We start from the raw sequence: 21610 nt of genomic DNA, 5'->3' as shown, positions 1-21610 counted from the left end.
ATAGCTTGAACCTGCCAGACTGATATGTGTGAGTCATCCAGTAGTTAGGATTTGCAGCATCTTTGCAGCAACAGTCACGTTTCAAGCACCGTCTACACCAGCGGCCTCAGCTTGGTGTTCTGTCAGAATCAGCTTTATTGGGCGAGGATTGAGCACATTTGATCCAGTCCTTTTCAAGTCTTCACTGTAAGTTGGGATTCTGGACAGACTTGGCTGGTGGGGGCATTCAGTGAGGTGGTAATTTTTAGTGATGTGCGGATTGATATTGAAATATCGATTCCTCTGATACCAGTTATTTATGTTCTAGAATTGATTCTCATATTAAAATATCGATATTTTAGTAATTTGGGGGTAAATTTGTAGTTTATCATTAACAGGAACACAGTGGAAAGAAACTATATTATTTGGAAGGAATTACTTTCTCTTCCGCCTTTCATACGAAATACGGGTGTATGAATGTGTCGCAGCCCCTTGGCGTGCGCACTCACAACAATGGCTGAGCGTAACCAGAGTTGTGTGTAGACGTATATTTCCTCCACAAACAGCCAAGACGCGGTTTGCGATACATGTGGCAAGACAGTGAGGTGTTGTGGCAACACTACTAACCTTGTCAAACGCCTCAGAGTAAATAATATCACCGAATATGACGAGCTTATGTTGAGGCGAACTGAAGAGGAGGAGAGGAGAGGGACAGGTGCTGCTAGGGCGAGACAGACGTCTCTCGCGGAGTCCTTTAGTGCTGCAGGCGGGCAGCGTGTTCAAATAGCTCACAACTTCAGGTTTTTTATTTCTATATGATAATTCTGTATTATTAAACAATAAGAACAAGTAGTCTGACGTCCTGTAGTCATTATGAAGCTATAATTTGAAATACAATAAAACATTAAGTTTTTGCACAAAGTATCGGATCAGTATTGTCGATACCGCCCTGAATTTTACTTGGTATTGGATCGGAAAGGAAATCAGTGGTATTTTACATCACTAGTAATTCTAGTTATTCCAACTGTTTAATGGTTAAAAGCTAGATAAGCCTGCTTTTAGCTGTTTTAGCTCAACTTATTACCTACGGAGCTATTAAGCTAGCAGTTTTAGTCATGCTAACCGTTTTAGCTATTTTTGTGATTACTGTTAGATAAACTATCTTAGACACTCCGTTGTTATTGTAATTCTCTTAGTTAGGCTTTGTACATTTTTTTTCCCAAAATCTTTTTATATAATTTTAAGCTAGCAGTTATATAGCAGCTAGCTAACAGTTTACATCGTTCTCTTTACTTGCTAGCTAGTTTCACACTCTCAGTTACAACAGGTGGCATGCCTTTAGATGTTAGGGCACAATGTGATTGGTGTATTTTTTATTATTGTTATTTTTTTTAAGTATTTATGCTGTACTGAAATGTTACCATAAAACCCACTGCCACTGCTCAAATCCACCTGGTGTAAGCTGTAGTTTCCAAACCTGGTTGTGAATCACAGACACACAGGCATGCGCCTGTGTGTCTTTGATGTTGACTTGATCACACGCTAATCACACGGTAGTTAAATCCGTGCTGACCCATATTTAGCGTTGCTTGATTGACAGCTTGTGCGTGCGTGTTCGAGCACACATGCATACGCACATACTTAAATGTGCACTGATGCATAGCCATATGTGAAAAGGTTCCCATGCCTAAGCAGGTATATTAGCTAGTGCCTAATTGCGTGTGTTTGTGATGCTGAGCGCGCCGCAGTGTGTGTTTGGGCTTGGATTTTAATGATCTCCTCCTTCCCCCTCTGGGCCAGCATGAGCCTATTTCGACCCACATCTGGATAATTAACATCATACTCAAATGTCTGTAAGAGCACAGAGATCCTTTCACCATCTTCGCTGCTGCTCTTAACTCATCTCTTTTTTTTTTGGCTCACAGGAGAAGCAACAAATGCTAAATTACAACCCGCTAACTATTTGTATGCAGGCAAAGTCCCATACACATTTTATTTGCACATTAATTGCTCCATAAACTTCCCCAACAAGTTGTGTTTTCCAGCCATAAAAACCAAAAGCGCCTTATTAAACAGCTTAATGTGAGACAATCTGGCTTATGTCATAGTTGCCAGCATGAATCCCCAGATCTGCAGGGAAATCACTCCACTACACCCACTCACTACACTGCTCAACTGTCTAAGTGCACTTGAACTAGTCACACTTCCATTAGTGCTGCTCTCAGTCCAGCCTTAGAAGACTGAGGTTCTCTGGACTGTCTCCAGGTATGTGGGCATGTCTGTGTGTGTGTGTGGTTGAATAAAAACCCTTCATCCCTTTGCAGCTACTCCCACAGGGATTGACTGTAATTAGGAATGTTCTCTTTTCTCAACTTGCCTTGTAAATGAAAACACCTCTATATCAAAGGAGCGCGGTGGATACAACCCCGCTACAGAGGTTTTCCCACCTCTGATCTTGCAATGACGTGCCTTTGTAGCTTTTCGCTTCCTCTGTAGTCGAGAAAATTCAAGTAGAAAAATGAAAAATTGTTTTTCCTTTTCCCTCACAGCATGCGGAGGAGGCTTAAATTAAGACATGCAAACTGGCACAGAGAAAGACACAAGCTCTTTGTCACTGCAAGAAAGATAATTGTGACTGAATCATTCATCTTTTTCTTACTAAAATTGACAGGTTTGAGCAATTTTCAAAATGGCTGGCAAAGATAAAGTCTGACGAATCGACTCACAGTCCGACAGGCAGATGGAGATGGAGTGATACAGACGAAACCAAATTACCAGTGGGGCAGTATAATTTCCATTTACATATTTTACGGAGCATTATAAATGAGCGCAATTTCCATATAAATGCGGGGAAGAAAATATCCAGGTGAGGAAATCGCCTTTTTGTTTGTGGTGTGGTCTACAAAGGTTAGAATCAGTAACATGCATAGAACAGATGTCGGGATAACAGCGATTTAAGGCAGACCTGCGCGCGCGCACACACACACACACACACACACACACACACTCTGCTGTGTAATGAGATGATCTCCCAGTGAAAAACATGCAAGACACAAGAGCTTTACAAATGGCCGGCAAAACAACAGCTGTAATACAAGAGGCAGATATTTGTTCCACTAATCACTTAGGGAATTGTCAAATGCGACCGAATGGAGGCCAAGAGAGTCTTATGATATTAGGCTCTGCAGTCGGAACGCCACAACACAAACATACATGCACATTGTGGACGAGTGTGCAGTCCATCATCCTATGCCTTGGCCCTCACACCTTGACAGCTGTCAGTGATTTTGACACGTGACGTTACAGAATAAAGGGATTACACTGACCGGTGGAGAAAAGGAGTGCTTCAAGCAGATACATCAGAGAGCATGGGCTACACATCAAGTAAACAGTGGTGGATTGTACAAGCTTGCAGATTAAAGACTTAAACCTATTTAAATAAAAAAAAACAACTAGGTTTAGGGCAACAAAATCGAGTTTCAACATCGTCAAAGGAGACATTTCATATGCTATAACTTGTTTTGACCAACCCTCTAACCCATATGGTGATATGAGCCTTGAACGTTTGCCTAGTGTGCGATTTTTATAGCTTTTTCCAGTAAATTAGCAGAAACATTCATTACTCTATGTCACAGACATTGAATTGGTGCAGTTTCATTCCTGAAACTATGATACTGATCCTCAAAGTTGATTCTAGAAAAAATCTGTGCTGAACAAAAAACTAGAAGGCAGTTTTGGATTGTAAGACTTTAAACAAATGTCATCATCAGAATCAGAAAGACTTTATTTATCCCCAAGGGGCAGTTAACATTAAATGTCATCATCAGAGGCTGTAAATAAGACTTTGTAGGGATGGACCCCCTGACCTCCAAGTTTTTGTTAGACTCCAAGGGCTAGCAGTGCAATAAGAAGAACTTCTCCTTTTCGGTGTCCACCAAGGAGTGTGTTCTTGCCTTGACAGCTAGGCCATCTAAAGTGCATCCAGTGGATGATTAAGTTTAAGAAGCTAGAACAAACTTGGCTAAGATTTTGGTAAAGGTCAATGTTTTGAGCAATCCACGAGGTTTTGGGGTACCCAACCTCAGCTTTCTCACCATTTGGTTATTACAGAGCACATGTCTACCAGCACTGAGTCTGGATTAGGTTCCAAATTTTCCATTTGTGAATTAGAAACCATGACTCTGGAGCTCTAAGGAGCTTTATTCAAGGCCAGCTAGAAGTCAGCACCTAATGACGAAATACGCTCACGGGCCAATGGCCAAAACCAGAAAAAATCAACAAATGATTATTGCACTAACAGAAGACTGACTCCAATTGAAGGCTAAAGGCAACCTATTGAGTTTAAAAAGGTGATTATCTTGTCAGCACTACAAGATAGGGTTCGCTTCCAGTCTGGTAGATTTAAATTTTTCATGTTATGGAGAACTGATTCCTTAATAGGTTTATCTATGTGAGCACATTATTAGAAGAAATGGTGCTGCCTGGCACGTACACATCCAAACAGATAACAAGGTGCTAACAATCATAGGAGCAGTGTCTCCCATCTTCCTCGATATCCCCCGATGCCTTTTCATTTGTGATTTCAGGAAGTCCATTACTATTGCAGACAGGTCGTGCTTCTGCACCACAATCAATACTCTTCCATTAAGGTGATGAACGGTCCGTTTCTCCAACCTTCTGCAGTCCAGAATAATTCGCAGGACCCACTGATCCGAATCAGTCAATGTGGGCATGACAGCCTAACACCCGGCAAAGGGAAAGAGAACGACTGACCTGGGAAGTCGGAGCAAGTTCTCAGTTTCCACATGTGGCCTACACCTTTTTTTCCCCCGTCAACCTAAATCTTAATGCAGTTAACTTAAGCACTGTCAAGGCTTTCTCAAACTTCGGCCTGGCAAATAAGTTAATTACTTTAATAGTGGGTATTGACCCCCAAAAAGTTGGGAGGTAACATCCACCAGACCATTGCAGTGCAGGGTTTTTGTACAACATGAATACTTATTCCCACATGCAACATTATTCAGAAGATATCAAGATGTTAAGTGGTTTAAATGTTCTTTTTGTATAAAATAATATGTCATATCGGCAAGAAAAAAAACCCTAGGAAGAATCATTTTCGCTCTATTCTGGCATCAGAGGTTTGGTATTATAACTGACTTGGCACCTGTGGGATTTAAAAGCTAATGCAGTGCCAAGAAAACACATTTCCCCACATGCTCTATAAATATTTGCATCAGCACTGACAAAAACACTCGCTGTTCTTTAATTCATAAGAGATATGCTGAGTCACCCTTCAGGAAACAGGAATTAACTTTTCCTGAGATGGACATATTGTGAAAACCTTGGCAAAGACAACACTATGTTAATTTAATAAAGTCTGTGTTGTTAGCTTACTACAGAGACTGTTTTCCTTCAATTTAACAGCTGACATGTTCTACTATCTTTTGGTAATCCGAAAAGAAATACAGAGTGGCAAAGCAATTACTGGGAGACTGACAGGTTTGCAGCTGAACATTCAGCTCAGCCAACATAGCAAATTCTGTAAAATGCTCAGACAGTGTTCAAATCTGTCAGCGACACAGACAGATTGAAGAAGGCTACACTGCATTACTGAATGAATCAGTTAGAGTAAATGCTATGTCAATTAAATCAGTAGTTTTTACCAATTATAAATACAAATCAGCTAATTAAAAAGAGGCAAACGTAATGATCAAGTGCAGTCATCAGGTTGACATGTTTACTAGCCACAACTACCAAGCTTATGAAAATGGACGTGTGGTCATTTGTAAAAAATAACAAGAGAACAACAAAGTTTTTGAGATCGAAATATCCTGCACGCCTTCAGAGCCAAAGCCGGAGTGTATTAAACTTGTATTCTTTTTAACAACCATCAGGGGGCGACTCCTCTGGTTGTTAAAAAGATTTCAGATTGTATACAACAAGTCCCTGCCCTAAGAGTGCGGAGTGCCCTTGGTTTCCCAGTCAGATCTACCCCCTTACTTCTCACATGTGGTTTCTAAACACCGAGATGGAGGTAGCCAGAAAGTCAACGTTGGGGATTCAAATATGGATTTCACAAGGTAGAGATTGATGTCATGCTGGCCAGTACATTTAATGTTATTTTTTTCTAATATTTTATTTATTCTAAAACTAGATTTATCTGAGGGTAGGTTTATTTTCATTTTAGCTTGTGAGAGTTCAAAAAGTTCAAGGCTTTAAATATCATGTAATTAATTTAGGAAAGATATTGCCATGTAATAAATTATGACTTAAAATCAAATGACAGATCAGCTATTTAACAGGGACTTGTTTCATGAACAGCTCAATAAAAGTAACATTCTTGTATTCATAAATATAATTATGTATTAGAATCACCAACACCATCTACAGTGTTTATCCTTGAGCCACAAATCACTGATGTCATAGTCACTGACTTCTGTGTCGGTCCACAGTAATTTAGGTCATAATATTCTTAAGGGCTCGAAATGAAGGCAGCTGGACTTTTTGGTCCAAAAAATAATAAATGGGCCTGTCAAAATTAGTATTAGGTGTAACAGGTATAGGTGTAAATAATTAAAAACTTTTCCATCTGTTGTAATGGTTATTTGATACCTTCGCATCACATTTTCATTGCAGTAATAACATGTTTTTGTTGCAGTTGTCTGTAAGACTTACTCACATTTACAACTGGAGAATATATAGAATCCCTTACAGGAATGAAAATAAAGATTCAGATTGTTTTTCGCTTTTTCCTTGTAGCCTGTTGCTCTCTCCATCAGTAATGTCTTCTTGTCCACCACTTTCTCCACAGCATTCCCATACTAGGTAACACAGTGATGCGGCAGTTAGCACTCTTACCTCACAGCAACAGACTACTGGGTTCAAATCCACAATCTAGTTGCGTGGAGTTTGCATGTTCTCTGGGTTTCTCTCCCAGTCCAGAGACGTACATGTTTCACGATAGCTAGGCTTAAGCCCAGGAGGGGAAAATGGTATTTCCATATTCATTTCCACCTAGCTTTTTGTCATAGCCACTTTTTTGTACATAAAGAGTCGTGTCCCACTCTGGCATGTTTGATTCTAGACCCCTGAACTTTTGTAACCAACAAAAGTTACAAAATTGGGCCGAAATGTGGTTTGAGCTTCATGCTAACTTCATGCTAGCATTCAATGCTTCAGCATTCAGTGCTTTTTAAGTTTCTACATCAAGCTGTAAAACATCAGCTCTACTGGTATAAGTAAGCTTTCTATGTTCCTCCCATATGTCCTATTTGTGGAACTTATTCTGAGGTCAGTAACTGCTGCTAATCAACAGAATATATAACTATGCTAATTAGCCAAGGTTAGCCAAGGTTTTTGAAATAAAAAAGGCTCATAAAAGATTTCTTTTTTTAAAAAGGAGAAAAAAGTTGCATGCTTTTGTTTGACAAATGATTTAAAGAATGGATCCATTATACAAAATGTACTGTAGGTTAACACTTAAGGTTGAACTTACTCATGTGGCCCGCAGTATTATAAAGTAAAGGTGTCACAGCAGTGGGTATGTCATATATTACACCTGACAAAGGTGAAGGACCAATAGCTTGCTTGCCTGTGACCCTGAATGAAGGCTGTTTTTCTTTTCTCCTAAGATGGATTCCCAGAACTAAAGTCACCTTTCAAACAACAAGCAACAATAGACCCACAAGCAGCAAAATTACTTTCTGTCAAAAATGAAAACTTCAGTCTGGGAAATGTCCTTCAGCCACCCCTCAACACAAAGGCTGCAACACTCCACTGCTGTTCTCGGTAGAATATGGTAAGTATTCGTGGATAACAATCAGCAGTTACGCCTCCACACTTGTCCTCTGTCTGTTACTGTCCAGAAAGGTACTTAGAATTCAGCAGCTATGAGGCACTTCATTGCATCATGTAGTTTCCTAACAAAACTGCTGTAACTGATGGGATTCTGTAACTTATAAGCAGACCTGATAGTTCACCAGCAAAGAGAATAACAAGCTTTGTGTGTGTGTGTGTGTGTGTGTGTGTGTTAGCGGCTAACAAGCCACTGACATCTAGCTGTGTTCATTATGTAGCTTAATCCTGTAGCCTGGTGGTACCCATGATGGATGTTATGACCCAGTGATAAAATAGCTTGGCTGTAGTTGCTGTGCCTGTAAAGGAGTCTGTTGGGTCTTACAGTCACACTCTCACTGCCCTTTTCTGATTACACTTGATGAAGGACCTCACTGAACATTTTAAGGATGATGAATCTGATGTGTCCATTCATCTATCCTACGTGACATTTCAGCCACTTTAGCCCAGATTGCTGCGGGGTCCGGCAGTCATCAGTCTCAATCGATGATTCCTTTGGATTTTGGTCTCTTAGCACAGTCGGGTTAATGCTTTTGGTCTGCGACAAGATGCCTCACAAATGAAGAGAACGTGCTGTAGAGGTTACATACTGCACCTATGGTGACTACTGGGATACTTATCTCAGAATCTCGTCTGATGGGTACAAAAAAGATTTGATATTTATGATATCTTGATGTGTTACAAAGGTCTTGGAAAGGTTAAGGCTGTTATCTATCAATCATCACTTAACTTGAGAGGACAGAAGCGGTGGATGTATCTGATATAATGCAATGAATATGAGCATAAATATAAAAAAAACATTTTGAAAGAATTCACACTACAAGCCTTCATTTGGATGAAAAGGCACAAATTTTAGCAAAAATGGGGAAACAGAATCTAGAAATATTACAAATGAGCTATTAACAGAGTCTTTTTTTTTTTTAAACTGATGACTATAATGTAATTCCTTTAATACTGAAGAAATCTTTATTTCCTCAGGCTAATTCTGAAACCTTACAATCCCTGAACCATTAATCAGTTACCCACTGTACTGCGTTTATGAGTTTCCTTAGCTCAATGATGAGATATTTTTATGCCAGTGAAACAAATGAGAACTTAGAGATTCAGGTTATATATCAAGGGTGGTTTTTGGAGCTATTGTACCAGTAAAGATAAATAAGACAGAAGGCTCTAAAGATGGCATCTCTTTTGTATTGTAGGTGTCGATGAACATTACAACACCACGCATGGCTTCATTTTAGGACTCAGCTAAGATATTAAAATATCCATATCCAGATAAAAGAGAAGTAGAAGCTTCAATCTTTCCCCCCCATGAATCAAAATGGGTATTTTTGTTCTTGCTCATCTTTTGCTTGTAGGCACTCTTCACAGCAGTGCTGACTTAGAAGGGTGAAGCTTTGCCTACATGTTGATGATTTTCTTTTATATTTACAGCCATACTGCCCTCTTCTGACTCCACATGGGTAGTGTGATCATTACATCCAGCATCCAGGACATACAGTGGAGTAAGTGATCACCTGTGCAGCTTCACTGGCATGGGTGCATATATGTTGAATCACTGTACATGCACTATTTAAAAAGCGTGAAGAAAATGGATCCAAGCTTAGCCGTGTTAAAGAATTAAATGTTAAGAGGTTAGCAAGACTTTGAAAATTTTGCTTAACAGTGGAAATGACAGTTTAATACCCTTTCCCGTTAAAGTCCCTTTATTTCCCAAGACTTTCTTAAGTCACCATGTTTAATTCTAGGCATTGTATTTGACCCATAGAGTGAGGAGCAGATTGGTTTGATCCCACTCAAATCATTACAGAGCAACCACTTATTTCCTGTGATGAAAGTTTTCAATACTGATACAAGTCCTCTGTTCTCGCATGAGGGCGTACTTAAAATTGTAACATTGTTTTGCAGTTTTGACTCAGTACACCTCCAAAGTGGATTTTAAATCAAACAGTTATTGCAGACTTTCAGTTTAAATTAAATGGGTTTTTGAACAAAAAAGGTATCAAGTGTTTAGTGAATTGCAGCAATTCTTTTCTAGCCCATGTTCAGAGGCTGAAAGTTAAAGTTTAGTGACGAGTAGTTTCATGACCAGGTTAGGTCTGTGACCTTTTACTATTTCATGAAAAATAAAGCAAACATGATATCTCAAGTTGATTCGAAGTGTTGATTTAGTAGCTTTACACTGTAATTTTAAACATGAAGGCTCTATTCAATTCAATTTTACATGTATAGCACCAAATCACAACAGTTGCCTCAAAGCCCTTTATATTGTAAGGTAAGACCCTACAATAATTCAGCAATCAAATGATCCTCTATGAGCAATCACTTGGTGACAGTGGGGAAAAAACCCTTTTAACAGGAAGAAACCTCCAGCAGAACCAGGCTCAGGGAAGGCTAGTCATATACTGCGACAAGTTCAAGGGTAATAGAAGGAAGATTTAAGTTTTGCTGTTGTGTTCAGAGACTTAAAGAAAAGTTGGTCGGCCATCTGTACATCTTCAAAATATGATGCAACAGGATGAGCAGAAACAGTGTGTCCAAACTAATTGTCAGCTGTACAGGAAGATGTAAAACTAACATTAGTCCTAATATAGGTAATACTGTATCAAACTGAGTAAAGGTGCATTTTACACTGCATGCTGTCAACTTTAACTTTAGTCCACATTGCACAAAAGGATGAGACTGCGAAGGATTAAGTGGAGACTGCTCCAGAACAGAAAAATCTAGATTAAATTGTTAACATAACTTCGGCTCTTCACAAGCATCTGCAAAGACAGCATGCTAACGCTAAGCTAGCCAAGAACCCATAGCGATGTTAGAGCTGAGTGATTGCTAAACCCAAGCCCAGCACAGTGATAAAGTGAGCCGTCATTTGCAGTGAAGCGGATGAGCAGTAAGGCTGCAGCTTGTTTATACCTGTTCATGTTTCTGCAGTAGAGTCAGTGTGACGATCGCTTTAAAGTTTGCGTTGTCGGCTTTGTGTTCATACCCTAAATACTAAGGGAAAGATCAAACTGTTAATTGGTAATTATGAGACAGTGTGTTTCAGATAATTTTACAGAGTAACATGAAAGTAACAAAAGTAGTATAATGAATGTTTTTCTCCTGGGTGTAATTAAATAACGTACCGCGTTACTTTTAAGAAGAGCGTTCTGTATAACATGTAGCAACTGTTTTGAGTAATAACCCCAATGTTGATCACAACAAAGAGGGGAAATACCTCCAACATGCTCAAACATGTAATTCATTTGTAAGAATGTCTTTGATATGCTGGTGACTCTCAAAGTGGAGCCAATGAGAATCGATAAGGGAATTGATAAGGTCTTGAATCGATAAGTGATATCAGTAATGGAATCTGAATTGCTAAATTCTTATCAATTCCCATCCCTACTCGCAAAGATGTGAACATTTCAATCTTGTAGCCTCTGTACTGTGATTTGTTTTTTTGTAGCTCAAGTCATTTCCATACATATAAAGTATTCTATTCTGTAGTAAAACCATCATTTCTGTACGTGCATTAAAATCAACAAAACTTGAAAAGACAACACCGAGCAGTGATCTTTAAAATAGATTTTATTTATCATTTTGTAATTCAATAGCTTACGATACACAGCTGACAGGACTAAGACATTTCAATGAATTTTGGCCCTAAAGGTTGAAGAACACGAAGAACAGACATGGTTAGATACACAGACAGATATGATAGAAGGTACCAGAAGAACTGTGCTCTCTTTTCTTTTCATTTTTTCTTTTTACTTGTGCTTTTTCCCCTCCACTCCACCCATGAAACAATTCACATTGGCATAGCAACAACAAAGCAGTGTCCTTCAGCCAGATCACTGAACAGACATGATTTACTTTTCTTGTTTTGCTAATTTTTTTTTAAATGGAAGTTTGAGTTATTATTGTAATTATATATTTATACATTGTGTTGCTTATATAAACACTCATGATCTCTTTAAAGTGCTGTGACATGACATTATGCTTTTATGACCAGTAGTAAGAAATACAAGAGGTAATGTTTTGTAATTCACAGAGAAAGCAATGCAAAATGCGCAAATGTTTTGTTTTTTCACTACAGTGGAGCAGTTGTCCTGTAAACCTTTGCCTAGCTAATGTTCTTCATCAACATCAGTGACTTTCTGCACAGCTGCCAGCAGTGGAAAGCGATGGTAAGTAGTCAAGTTTCATCTTTCTATTCATGCAGTTATCAAGAAATCATAGTTAAATCAAAATCAAACAATAGATGGACCCATTTCTGAAACATATGGCACGTAATTTGCCTACATTTCCACACAAAACAAGATTACACGCAAGAATAAAAACTGTATTCCTGATGCCGATTCCCTCGTGGTTGCTGAGTAATTTTGGTGTTTTGATGTCGTTAATTTTTTTTTGTTTTTAAGGACTACACAGAAAAAAAGGCAAACTGTTCACACTGAGGGCCACAGGATATTAAAAGTAAACAGTGATGTATGACTGTTGGCACTGCACAGATGAAAGTCAATGTAATACTGTTAAACACACACATACAAAAAACAACAAAAAAAGCATTGTCATATAGTGGCTGCCACTGTCTACACCAGAGCACACAGTACAAACTAACCACTCTTTTGTAGTTCAAGTTTCAATGCAAAGCTTTTTGTTTGGCAATGCTTTTGTTAATACCAGCTGGCTTCGTCGGAATTTCTCTGTGGATACAGTGTCAAAAACCAACAAAAAGTTGCGTCATTGAACGTGGATAAACAACGGTTAAAATCAGAGGATAAAATATGTACTTGTCCTTCTTTTACTACAAAAGATAGACTGTATATGATTAGCAGAGTAGGACTAGATTAGAGGTACATGGACATCAATACTGACACTACGCCTGCTCTACATGCAGGCTCAGCAGTTAGAGCTAATCCACTACACACAGAATACACAGTACACTCGACATTTTCTACATTACACTACAAATCAGGGGGGAAAACAACAAAAAAAAACAAAAAACAAATAAAAACTGAAAACAACAACAACAACAAACACAAGAACAAAAAAAACCTCAGTCGATATCTGCCCCTCAAGACCCAACCCCCCAAAAAGAAAGAAAAGAAAATGAACACCCACCCCAGAAATAAAAGCAAAGTAAAACACGCACAGTCTGATTATATATGTTTTTCTTTACATTACTGTACAATGTGAGGAGGAGATGCGGGGGCCAGCAGAGGTGGCCAGGGTTGAAATATATAGAGAGATAGCATTGCAGCAGGCTGGCTAATCTTCACTTATTACAACATGAACACAACGAGGCAGGCAATCACAGACAGGACGTGGTCTGAGCTACAAGCTGTCCCGACATACACTGAGAATAATCAAGTTCTTCATCATCTTTTTCAGCAAGCACGACCTTACCAATAAAGCAGACTTCCTAACGTATCCAACGTGGTAGGTTAAGCTAGGTTAGCAGATGGTGATAATATATTGTTTCACAGAGCACCTGGTTTTGGAGTAATTTAATTAGAAATAAACACTAATCACTCTACCATCTCCCTGCCAAAAAACAAAACAAAAAAATCCACCACATGTGGCCTGATAGTTCAGGAACACATCAGAACCAGAGGGTCCAAACAGTCCGCTAACCAACTAAAGCTACAGTTCTCCATCTACAGGAACAGCTTCCTATCAGCTTTTCCTTCCTGTGCAAAAGGTCGTTAAATACGATCAGTAGAAATGTGTGCTCATCTTGGAATGCTCACTGTGCTTATTGGGCTCTTTCCATGTTTCTGTCAGGATATTTAGCCTCTTCAGCCAACTTTTCCACCCCCAATCTTGTGCTCCATCTTGTGGATTACCGGAGCAACTGCGCTGATATATTAAAAACCACTTTCTGCTTCTGAAGAAACAACTGTGGGGACCTGAACTTTTTTCTTGACATTTTATTGGTCACAGATGCAATTAATGATGGCTCAGTTCCATTAAGAGTCAAAGTAAGCTGTGAAAGTGCCCTGGCACCGTCAAAAGAAGGCCCTCCAATAAAGCAGTATGCAGCCATCATTGCTACCCCTGCGCTTTTCCTAGAGTCACAAGAATATGTGCCAGTTTACATTGAGATTGTGCTTAAATACATCTGATACAGGTATGTACTGAATCAATTACCATTTTTGGGAGTGTGTTTATTTTAAGTTCTGACTGAAAGGTAAAGAATGAATACACTACAGCTTGTGTTAGCTAAGCTTACAGCGTTAGCTTAGGCAACTGTGACTGTGTAGAAAAATTCACATTCCTGCTCTTCAAATGGCCACTAATTAAAAATGAATTTGCTATATTTCTTCTTAATATTACTTTTTGTTTTTAACCGAAAATGAAATAAGTTGCCTGTTAATGACTGAGACACCAGCCAGCTAGCTGTAGTCCAGTTGTTATGCTAATGTAAGCCAACTGTAGCTATGAGATTGACATCGATATTCTACTCTAACTCTGAGCAAAAAAGTGAATATGGTTTCTACAAATAAATATGGGGCATATAATAGACAGTTTGCTTTATTATACTAACATGTTCACTGCCTGCACATCACAGCCCTCATTTAACCAGTCTGGATAATCTGACAAACTGTAAGAACCTGGAATTGGAGACACAACTTTGCCTTTTGAGCTAAAAGCATTTCACAACATCTAAGGAGGAGTGAATAGAAAACTCTCGCCCTGTTCTTCCTTCACACCACCATATAAATCTCTGACACCACACTTCCACAGCAGTCTACTGGAGGCCTTCCGGTCTCCGGGGAAGCCTGACCCTGCATGCTAAAGAGTCCACTCCCTACTGCGTGTCACCCTCCGACATAACCACAGTAAGTCAAGTAACAGATGAGGAATGGTAAACACGGTTAAATGTGATTCCGTAGTGTCACTTTTTTTGTACAAAATAAACATATGCGGTCGTTACTATTTACTAAGTTTACAAGAATGAGAGGTAATAAAGAGACGTCTAGCGAGACAACAGTACTATGCAGCTACATGTAAAACTATATCAATGAAAAGGTTTTTCTTCTGGAAAGAAGCAGCATCTTCTCTACTTTCCGTCTCTGCCAGTTACAGCACAGCTTGGCTCAGAGCTTTTAAAAACAAATGTCTGTAAATACATTAAAGGTTTCCACTGACTGTAAGTGACTGACGTGTCAGTCTCTGAGAAACATATGTTACCAAAAACATGTGCAGGACTCAGGTAACTTAGGAAATGTTTTTGGTAACATGCCTGAATGGGGCAGATTGCTACGACCCATAGGACACACAGACTACGGCACACTTTTTATACTTCCTAGCCTGGATTCTCCTTCACGGATCACATCTCATGATGAGCTTCACTCAAACAGAATTTCTGGAAGACTTAATAAGAGATGGCACTTCTATATATATATATATTTATATACTTATATATACGGAGTTGCATTGACCTGGTTTGCGTGTATGTGTATGCGTTTTTGGACAGCAAGGAAAGTCCCTAAAATCTAGAACAGGCCAACTCAGTCGAAGCAAGGTTTCCACTAGCGAGGAACCACAAAGTTCACCTTCGCTTCGATCCTGAGAATTGGGCACTGGGACCTCTTCTGTTAAAAACAATGATTGTATGTGTGTTTGTGTGTGCACATGTGTGCGAATGCAGAGTTACAGTACAGTTCACTGATGTTTCTCTGCTTAAGGTTTAAGCAGCTTTAGTAGGAGGAAAAAAAGTTACCAGTGGAGGAAATTTCCAGAGAAAATAAGCCCTAAGTGTCAGTTATCATCTTGGGTGTTTGTTAAATATTTGTGCTCTTTCGATTTTTTTTTTCCTTTATAAGAAGAAGCAGCATAAAAAAAACAACAGGCTTAGTCTTAAGCTGAGATCAACTACGGTTGAGGTCACTGTGTGCTGTAAAATATACAGATTGTATGAGTGTGAATGAGAATATTCGCCTCTTTTTTTTTATCTGGCTAAACAACAGAGCCTTTTACCATCTTTGTCAGACTGTAAATGGCCCGTACAGGCACATTTTACCCTTCTCCTCCATGTTACAGCACCACAACAAGTCTCCAGCTGCCGCTACAAAGTCGCCCATCCCAAACAGAACCAGCTAATGGTATAAAGGAGAACAGTGTGTGTCTCTATGCTGCTGCATGCACAAAAACATAACCATGCAGCTTCACAATCTACTGTACCTCTAATGGCATATGAAGATGACGTATACAAGTTTTACAAAAAAGAAAATGAAAGGAAAACCCCCCAAATATTATTAAATTATGTGGAACAAATTAACAACTCACTCACTCACGCACACGATGCCATACGCACAAATCTTTTGGGTGATGAGCCAATTTTTCTTTTTTTCTTCCTTTCATTTTGTTTTTCTGCACTTATGTAGAGACAACACACAGATAGATAGAAGAGGTTAGGATAGATATAATAAGCCCTTACAATATGTAAAGGTCTCCAGTGAATGGGATCTCCCCCACAGACGACTGTGGGAAAGTGGGGTTGAGGATGAAGGAGAAGGGAGGAAAAGGGAAAGGTGTGAGGCTTTTGCCCCCTGATGCCGATAGAGCGGAGTGCTGTCTATGCGCTGGGGTTGGGGTTGTTGTGTGTGTTGGTGGAGCCGTTGCTTCCCTGGATGGTGAGGCTAATCTCATCCTTCCTCTCCTTCTCCTTCTCCTTTCCCTCCTCCTTCTCCTTCTCCTTTTGTTCTTCCTTCAGCTCATCCCTCTCCTTCAAGGGACGGGCCTCCACAGTGTCTTCGGAGGCCATAGGGGCGTAGCGGCCTGTCCGGTGCTCCTGCAGGGCAGGGCCCCACTTTGGATGCGCTCGGCACGCTGCCTTCAACCTCTGAGAGAGAAAGACAGACGAGCCTTTTAGAGCAGAAACATCAAGACTTATGAAGTCAAATTAGGTTTTCATTAAGTGACGCTTTAGCTGCTTTCCTTTCTTCAGTAGCTCCCACACATAACCACTGTGACTAAACTCCACTTAACTTTCATTTTCTCTCCATGCTTTTTAGTTCATCTGATAATTTAGCAGCTGCCATTGCACATTCACATCTCTTAAACAAGATTTATGGCCTGTCTAATTGTCAGAAATTGCAGCATTCCAACAGCCGGGCAGCTTTGTGCTGACACACATTGTACTTTCTAGACTTTCTCCCATTTGTTATTAACAGTTCTGCAGCACTTGTGGTCCTTATAAAACCAAACATGTGGCATCAGTGTGGTTACAATGTCCTCCTGGAGAGACTGCATAAAAAAGTGCACTGTTATAGCCTGCTCATTTTCATGTGTGTGGGTTTTTTGTTATTCTTGTTCCTTTTTAAAAAAAAATATGTCACTTCCCTTGCGTTTCTTAATTCAGTGTTATTTACATAGCACAAGTTCACAACAATAATAATTTCCAGGCATTTTATATTGTAAGGTAAAGGTGCTGCAGTTTTAGAGAGAGAACATCAGTTGACCAAAAATTCCCCTGTGAGAAAGTGCTTGACGATAGTGGGGAGGAAGAACTTCCTTTTAACAGGAAGCGAGCCAGACTCAGACATGCAGAGAGAGAAGGAGAAAGAGCGAGAAGGAAGCTAGCCATGTATTGCAATTCACTGTGAGGTCATATCTTTCTGTTTATATCTCGTCATATCTTCTTGTGTTTTCAGTTTTGTTCATTGTTGCCTGCCTGTTTGCTGCAATGTCTGCATTTAGGCCTTCTACCCCAAACGCAGACCTAACACATATGGTGCCTTGCTCTGTTTTCCCAGTCTCTATGACAACCAGCTTTTCACTCCCAGTGTAGCTGTCGGCAATAAGGATCATAAAATTTCAACTGGCAGTTCAAGTGACCTCAGCACTAACTGACACCAGCAACACATTTTTTCCTCCTCAAACTCATCTGCCAAAAGCAGAGACGCTTGGATTGATATTTAAACATCGTTTATTGTTTAAACTAATAGTTTGACTGCTTTTAGAGCTTACATAATGCAAACCGGCAACTGAATTATGGAAAGAGCTCTTTCCATTATTCGACAAACATACTTCAGCTGATATGCAGTTGAGAGCTTTTCAGTTGCTCAGATGATGTTAAAACTTTAAGTGATTTAATTTGCAGTGCAGCTCTTGCCTGCAAAAATGTTTTAACACGTTGATCTTTTTGAAAATTTGTTTAAATGCGTCCGAGGGAAATTTAGCCTTTTGTATTTAACTATAGAGCTTTTTATATCAGCTTAACGGAGAGGAGACTTTCGGGGAAGCTGTACCTCTCTAAAGGTAGCTCCTGGTGACTTTGAGATCTTGTAGAGGGCGTAGATGGGTATGCAGACAACCGAGGACAGAGCCATGGCAAAGCCAATAGCCAAGGACCAGCCGGGATACACGTAGTCATTGTAAGTAATGGGTTTGTACTGGATCACTGTGAAGATCAGGATGAACTGCAGGGACAAAGAGAGAATAGAAAGAGCCTCAATGTATGCAAAATGCATGTATAACACAATAGTAAAGATATATGTCACATGGGTGGGTAAAAACATGAAAATATAAAGAGGAAATTAAGCCAGTGCAGGTGAAATCACCATTGACATCGTTATTTAAAAGTTGCAGATGATTAAATAAACCCTGACTGCAGCCAAAGGCAGTGAGTTTAGCCAACAGTGCTAACAGTGGCCCTGGAGGGCAGGGCAGCACTCTGTGCAAAGAAATGAAAGAGAGAGAAAAATGCCTGAAATCTGACCAGTAATCCACAACAATGAATTTCTTGGTTAGCCCAGCAGCTTAGTGGACTAAAACGCCTGCTTGGGAAATACCATTGATATCAGCTGCATGTGTCCATTTCCCAGTCAGAAAGCTTTGCTTTTGGAGGTTTTAACTGGAAACAAAGCCAAAAAGATTAGCACTGATGGCAGCTCAAATGTAGGTCGGGTCCATAACAATGCGTCAGCAGCACGGGGAAGTTGAGAACCTTCCACTCAACATCCCGCAGACTCTGCAAAATATTGGCAAGCTATTTCGTCACTACGTCTGGTCTTAGATCAGTGTGCTTGTGTGTGTTCGCTTACAGAGATAATCACAGGCGAGATGAATCTCCAGCAGACTTTGAAGAAGAGAGGAGGAGGGAAGCCCAGCATCATCTCTACATCTTTGAAGTAGTTCCTGTGGCCTGCAAAGGAACAAAAACCCAACATTCATCATCATCATCATCAACTTTGATTACTTGTACTGGATTATGTGACTAATATGACTTGCTGTGGTAAGTGGTATTCTAGTTTTTATTAGGTCTGTTAACTTAGCGCTTCAAACTATGGAGTCCAAAACCACTGGATGACATCACAGTGACCACGTCCGTCTTTGATACTGTCTATAAATGGTGAGTCATTTGGGTAGAGGTCAGGTAACTGTTGAATTAGTTGTTTAAGGAGTTCTTTCAAAGCCCTTTGGTGTATTTCGGCTCATACTGAACCATGACCCCCTTCTACACAAAGATGGAGACCAAAGCCATCTATAAAGGATGGAGTGATGCTTGGATGGAGTGACCCGTGGCCAGTGTTGAGTTGAATCAGGGTGACCATGGTTCAGGGGGTTGGGAAGCTCATCTTGTAACCGGAAGGTTGCCGGTTCGATCCCCTGCTCTGTCTGTCTTGGTTGTTGTGTCCTTGGGCAAGACACTTCACCTGCTGCCTACTTGGCCAGAGGGGCCGATGGCGCGATATGGCAGCCTCGCTTCTGTCAGTCTGCCCCAGGGCAGCTGTGGCTACAACTGTAGCTTGCCTCCACCAGTGTGTGAATGTGAGAGTGAATGAATAGTGGAATTGTAAAGCGCTTTGAGGGCCTCGAAAAGCGCTCTATAAATGCAGTCCATTATTATTATTATTATTATTAATCAGTGCAGGTGTCCAAAAGGTAGGCAAAATGCACAAGACCTAGTACCAGGTTTCATTGTGGGTTTGGTCCACTGTGGTATCATTATCTCTCCTGTTCATATTCTGAATGACACCCCACTGTTGGTTGTATATCTGAGATCAGCTTGAACACTTATTTCGGTGTGTTTCAGTTTGTGCTCACTTAATGTGAGCACAATATTTGTAAAAATTGAACTACCACACTTAGAAAGTGCACCATGTTCTCTCTTTTTCCCTCCTTACCGTAAATATACATGATGCAGATGCACATGATGCATGAGATGATGACCAAAGAGAAACTGGCAGCATAGTTGTCCATCAGTAAAAGCCAATAGATTCCTGCCTGCGCACACACACACAAAGAATGAGTCAAAAACTTCAGCCCAGTGAGAGAGTGATTGTGTTTAAGGATGTGCTCGCCACATGTTTGTACCTGTGTTGTTAGCGGCACTCCCAGTAGAAAACCAGCTATGGCCACTGACAGCGTGACTACGGTCTTGTTCTTGATGATCCAGTCTGTACCAATTTCATCGACGATGGCCGTCACTAAGGTCTCCAGCAGACAGAACTACACAAACAGGGAAAAAGATTTGACAGGAGATGAATTCTTGATCAAATTTCTGCTTACATAACGACAGACCAAAAGGAATCTTGACCAAAGGGATTATCCATTGTTGAGTGATTGTGAGGATAAAAATTCCTCACTTTCATTGTCCTGTGTATTTAAATGTATTTTTAATTAAATACAATTGGTTTATTACAGCATTCCTTAAGAGCAGCCACATATATATCCACTGTACTGTGAATTTGATCTGTAAATATTCACTATATGGAAGTAAAAATCCACCTCTGTAGCATAATGTCTACATATTTTACCAAAAATACGCAGAAACTCTAATAAATGTCTGAGAATAAAACACCTTTTATTCATACTGGCTAAAAGGTTAGAATAGTACTACAACCCTGATTCTGAAAAAGTCAAGTACACACACACACACACACACACACACACACACACACATAAACACATACACACATAAACACACACACAAAGCATGTTTACCAGCATGTGTTGCATTATCTTTTGTTAACACTCAAATGTTTTTGGAAACTGAGGGGGCAATTTCTACAGCTAAATGTTTTCCTGTTCTACACCCAGTGGCCACATTATTACGCAGACCTTTAATCTGGTAAGTATCAGGTTTGACCCCCTTTTCCCTTCACAACCAACTACATTTTTCATGGCACAGATTCAACAAGGAAATACTCAGTGGAGGTGAAGTGGACTCAATGTCATGTTTAAGAAACTAACTGTAAGCTGACTACAGCCACATTGATGGGACCACTGTGGCTATAAAGGGATGGACATTGTTAGCAATGATACTACTGTAGGCTGTTGCATTTAAACAATGCTCAGTTGGTACCAAATGTCCAAAGTGTGTGTAGAAGATATCCCCCATACCATTACTGCACCACCAGCAGCCTGAAACACTGTCAGGATGGATCCGTGCCTTCATCTTGTTTATACCAAATTGTGACACTACCGACTGAATGAGACTCAGACCATTTTTCCAATTCTGTGTTGGCCAATGTGCTGGAGCTCATCTGCTTCAATGTGTTGGCTATTTAGAGATGCTATTCTGCATACCATGATTGTTATGAGTAGTTATTTTAGTTACTGTTGCCTTTCTATCAGGTTGAATCTGCCCAATCTCCTCTGACATCAAACAAGGGATTTTTACCCAGAAAGCTGCTGCTTACTGGATATTTTCTTTTTTATGGACCATCCTTTGCAGAGATGCTTGTGCTGGAAAATCCTAGCAGATCTCCAGTTTCTGTAATACTCAAACCAGCCTATCTGGCTAACAGCTCTGCCACATTTAAAGTAATTTAAATGG

At 39.9% G+C, this 21610-nt stretch overlaps 1 protein-coding gene across 4 annotated transcripts in view; it reads right to left on the bottom strand.

Annotated features, from left to right (window-relative positions):
* Positions 1-11388: 11388 nt before the first annotated feature.
* The window catches only part of slc6a9 (solute carrier family 6 member 9), a 77917-nt gene continuing 67695 nt past the window's right edge, over positions 11389-21610 (bottom strand). For all 4 annotated transcript variants that reach the window (XM_013264675.3, XM_019348176.2, XM_025900374.1 and 1 more), the window contains 5 exons: positions 20146-20280; positions 19956-20055; positions 18873-18973; positions 18078-18248; positions 11389-16669 (listed from right to left, as the gene is read on the bottom strand). In XM_013264675.3, the coding sequence (XP_013120129.1) occupies positions 16403-16669; positions 18078-18248; positions 18873-18973; positions 19956-20055; positions 20146-20280 (774 nt within the window). In that variant the 3' untranslated portion in view covers positions 11389-16402. The remainder of the gene's footprint in view (positions 16670-18077; positions 18249-18872; positions 18974-19955; positions 20056-20145; positions 20281-21610) is intronic.

This window comes from Oreochromis niloticus, linkage group LG18 (genome assembly GCF_001858045.2).
Source record: "Oreochromis niloticus isolate F11D_XX linkage group LG18, O_niloticus_UMD_NMBU, whole genome shotgun sequence".
Taxonomy (NCBI): domain Eukaryota; kingdom Metazoa; phylum Chordata; class Actinopteri; order Cichliformes; family Cichlidae; genus Oreochromis; species Oreochromis niloticus.
This window is presented reverse-complemented; position numbering and strand designations above follow the sequence as displayed.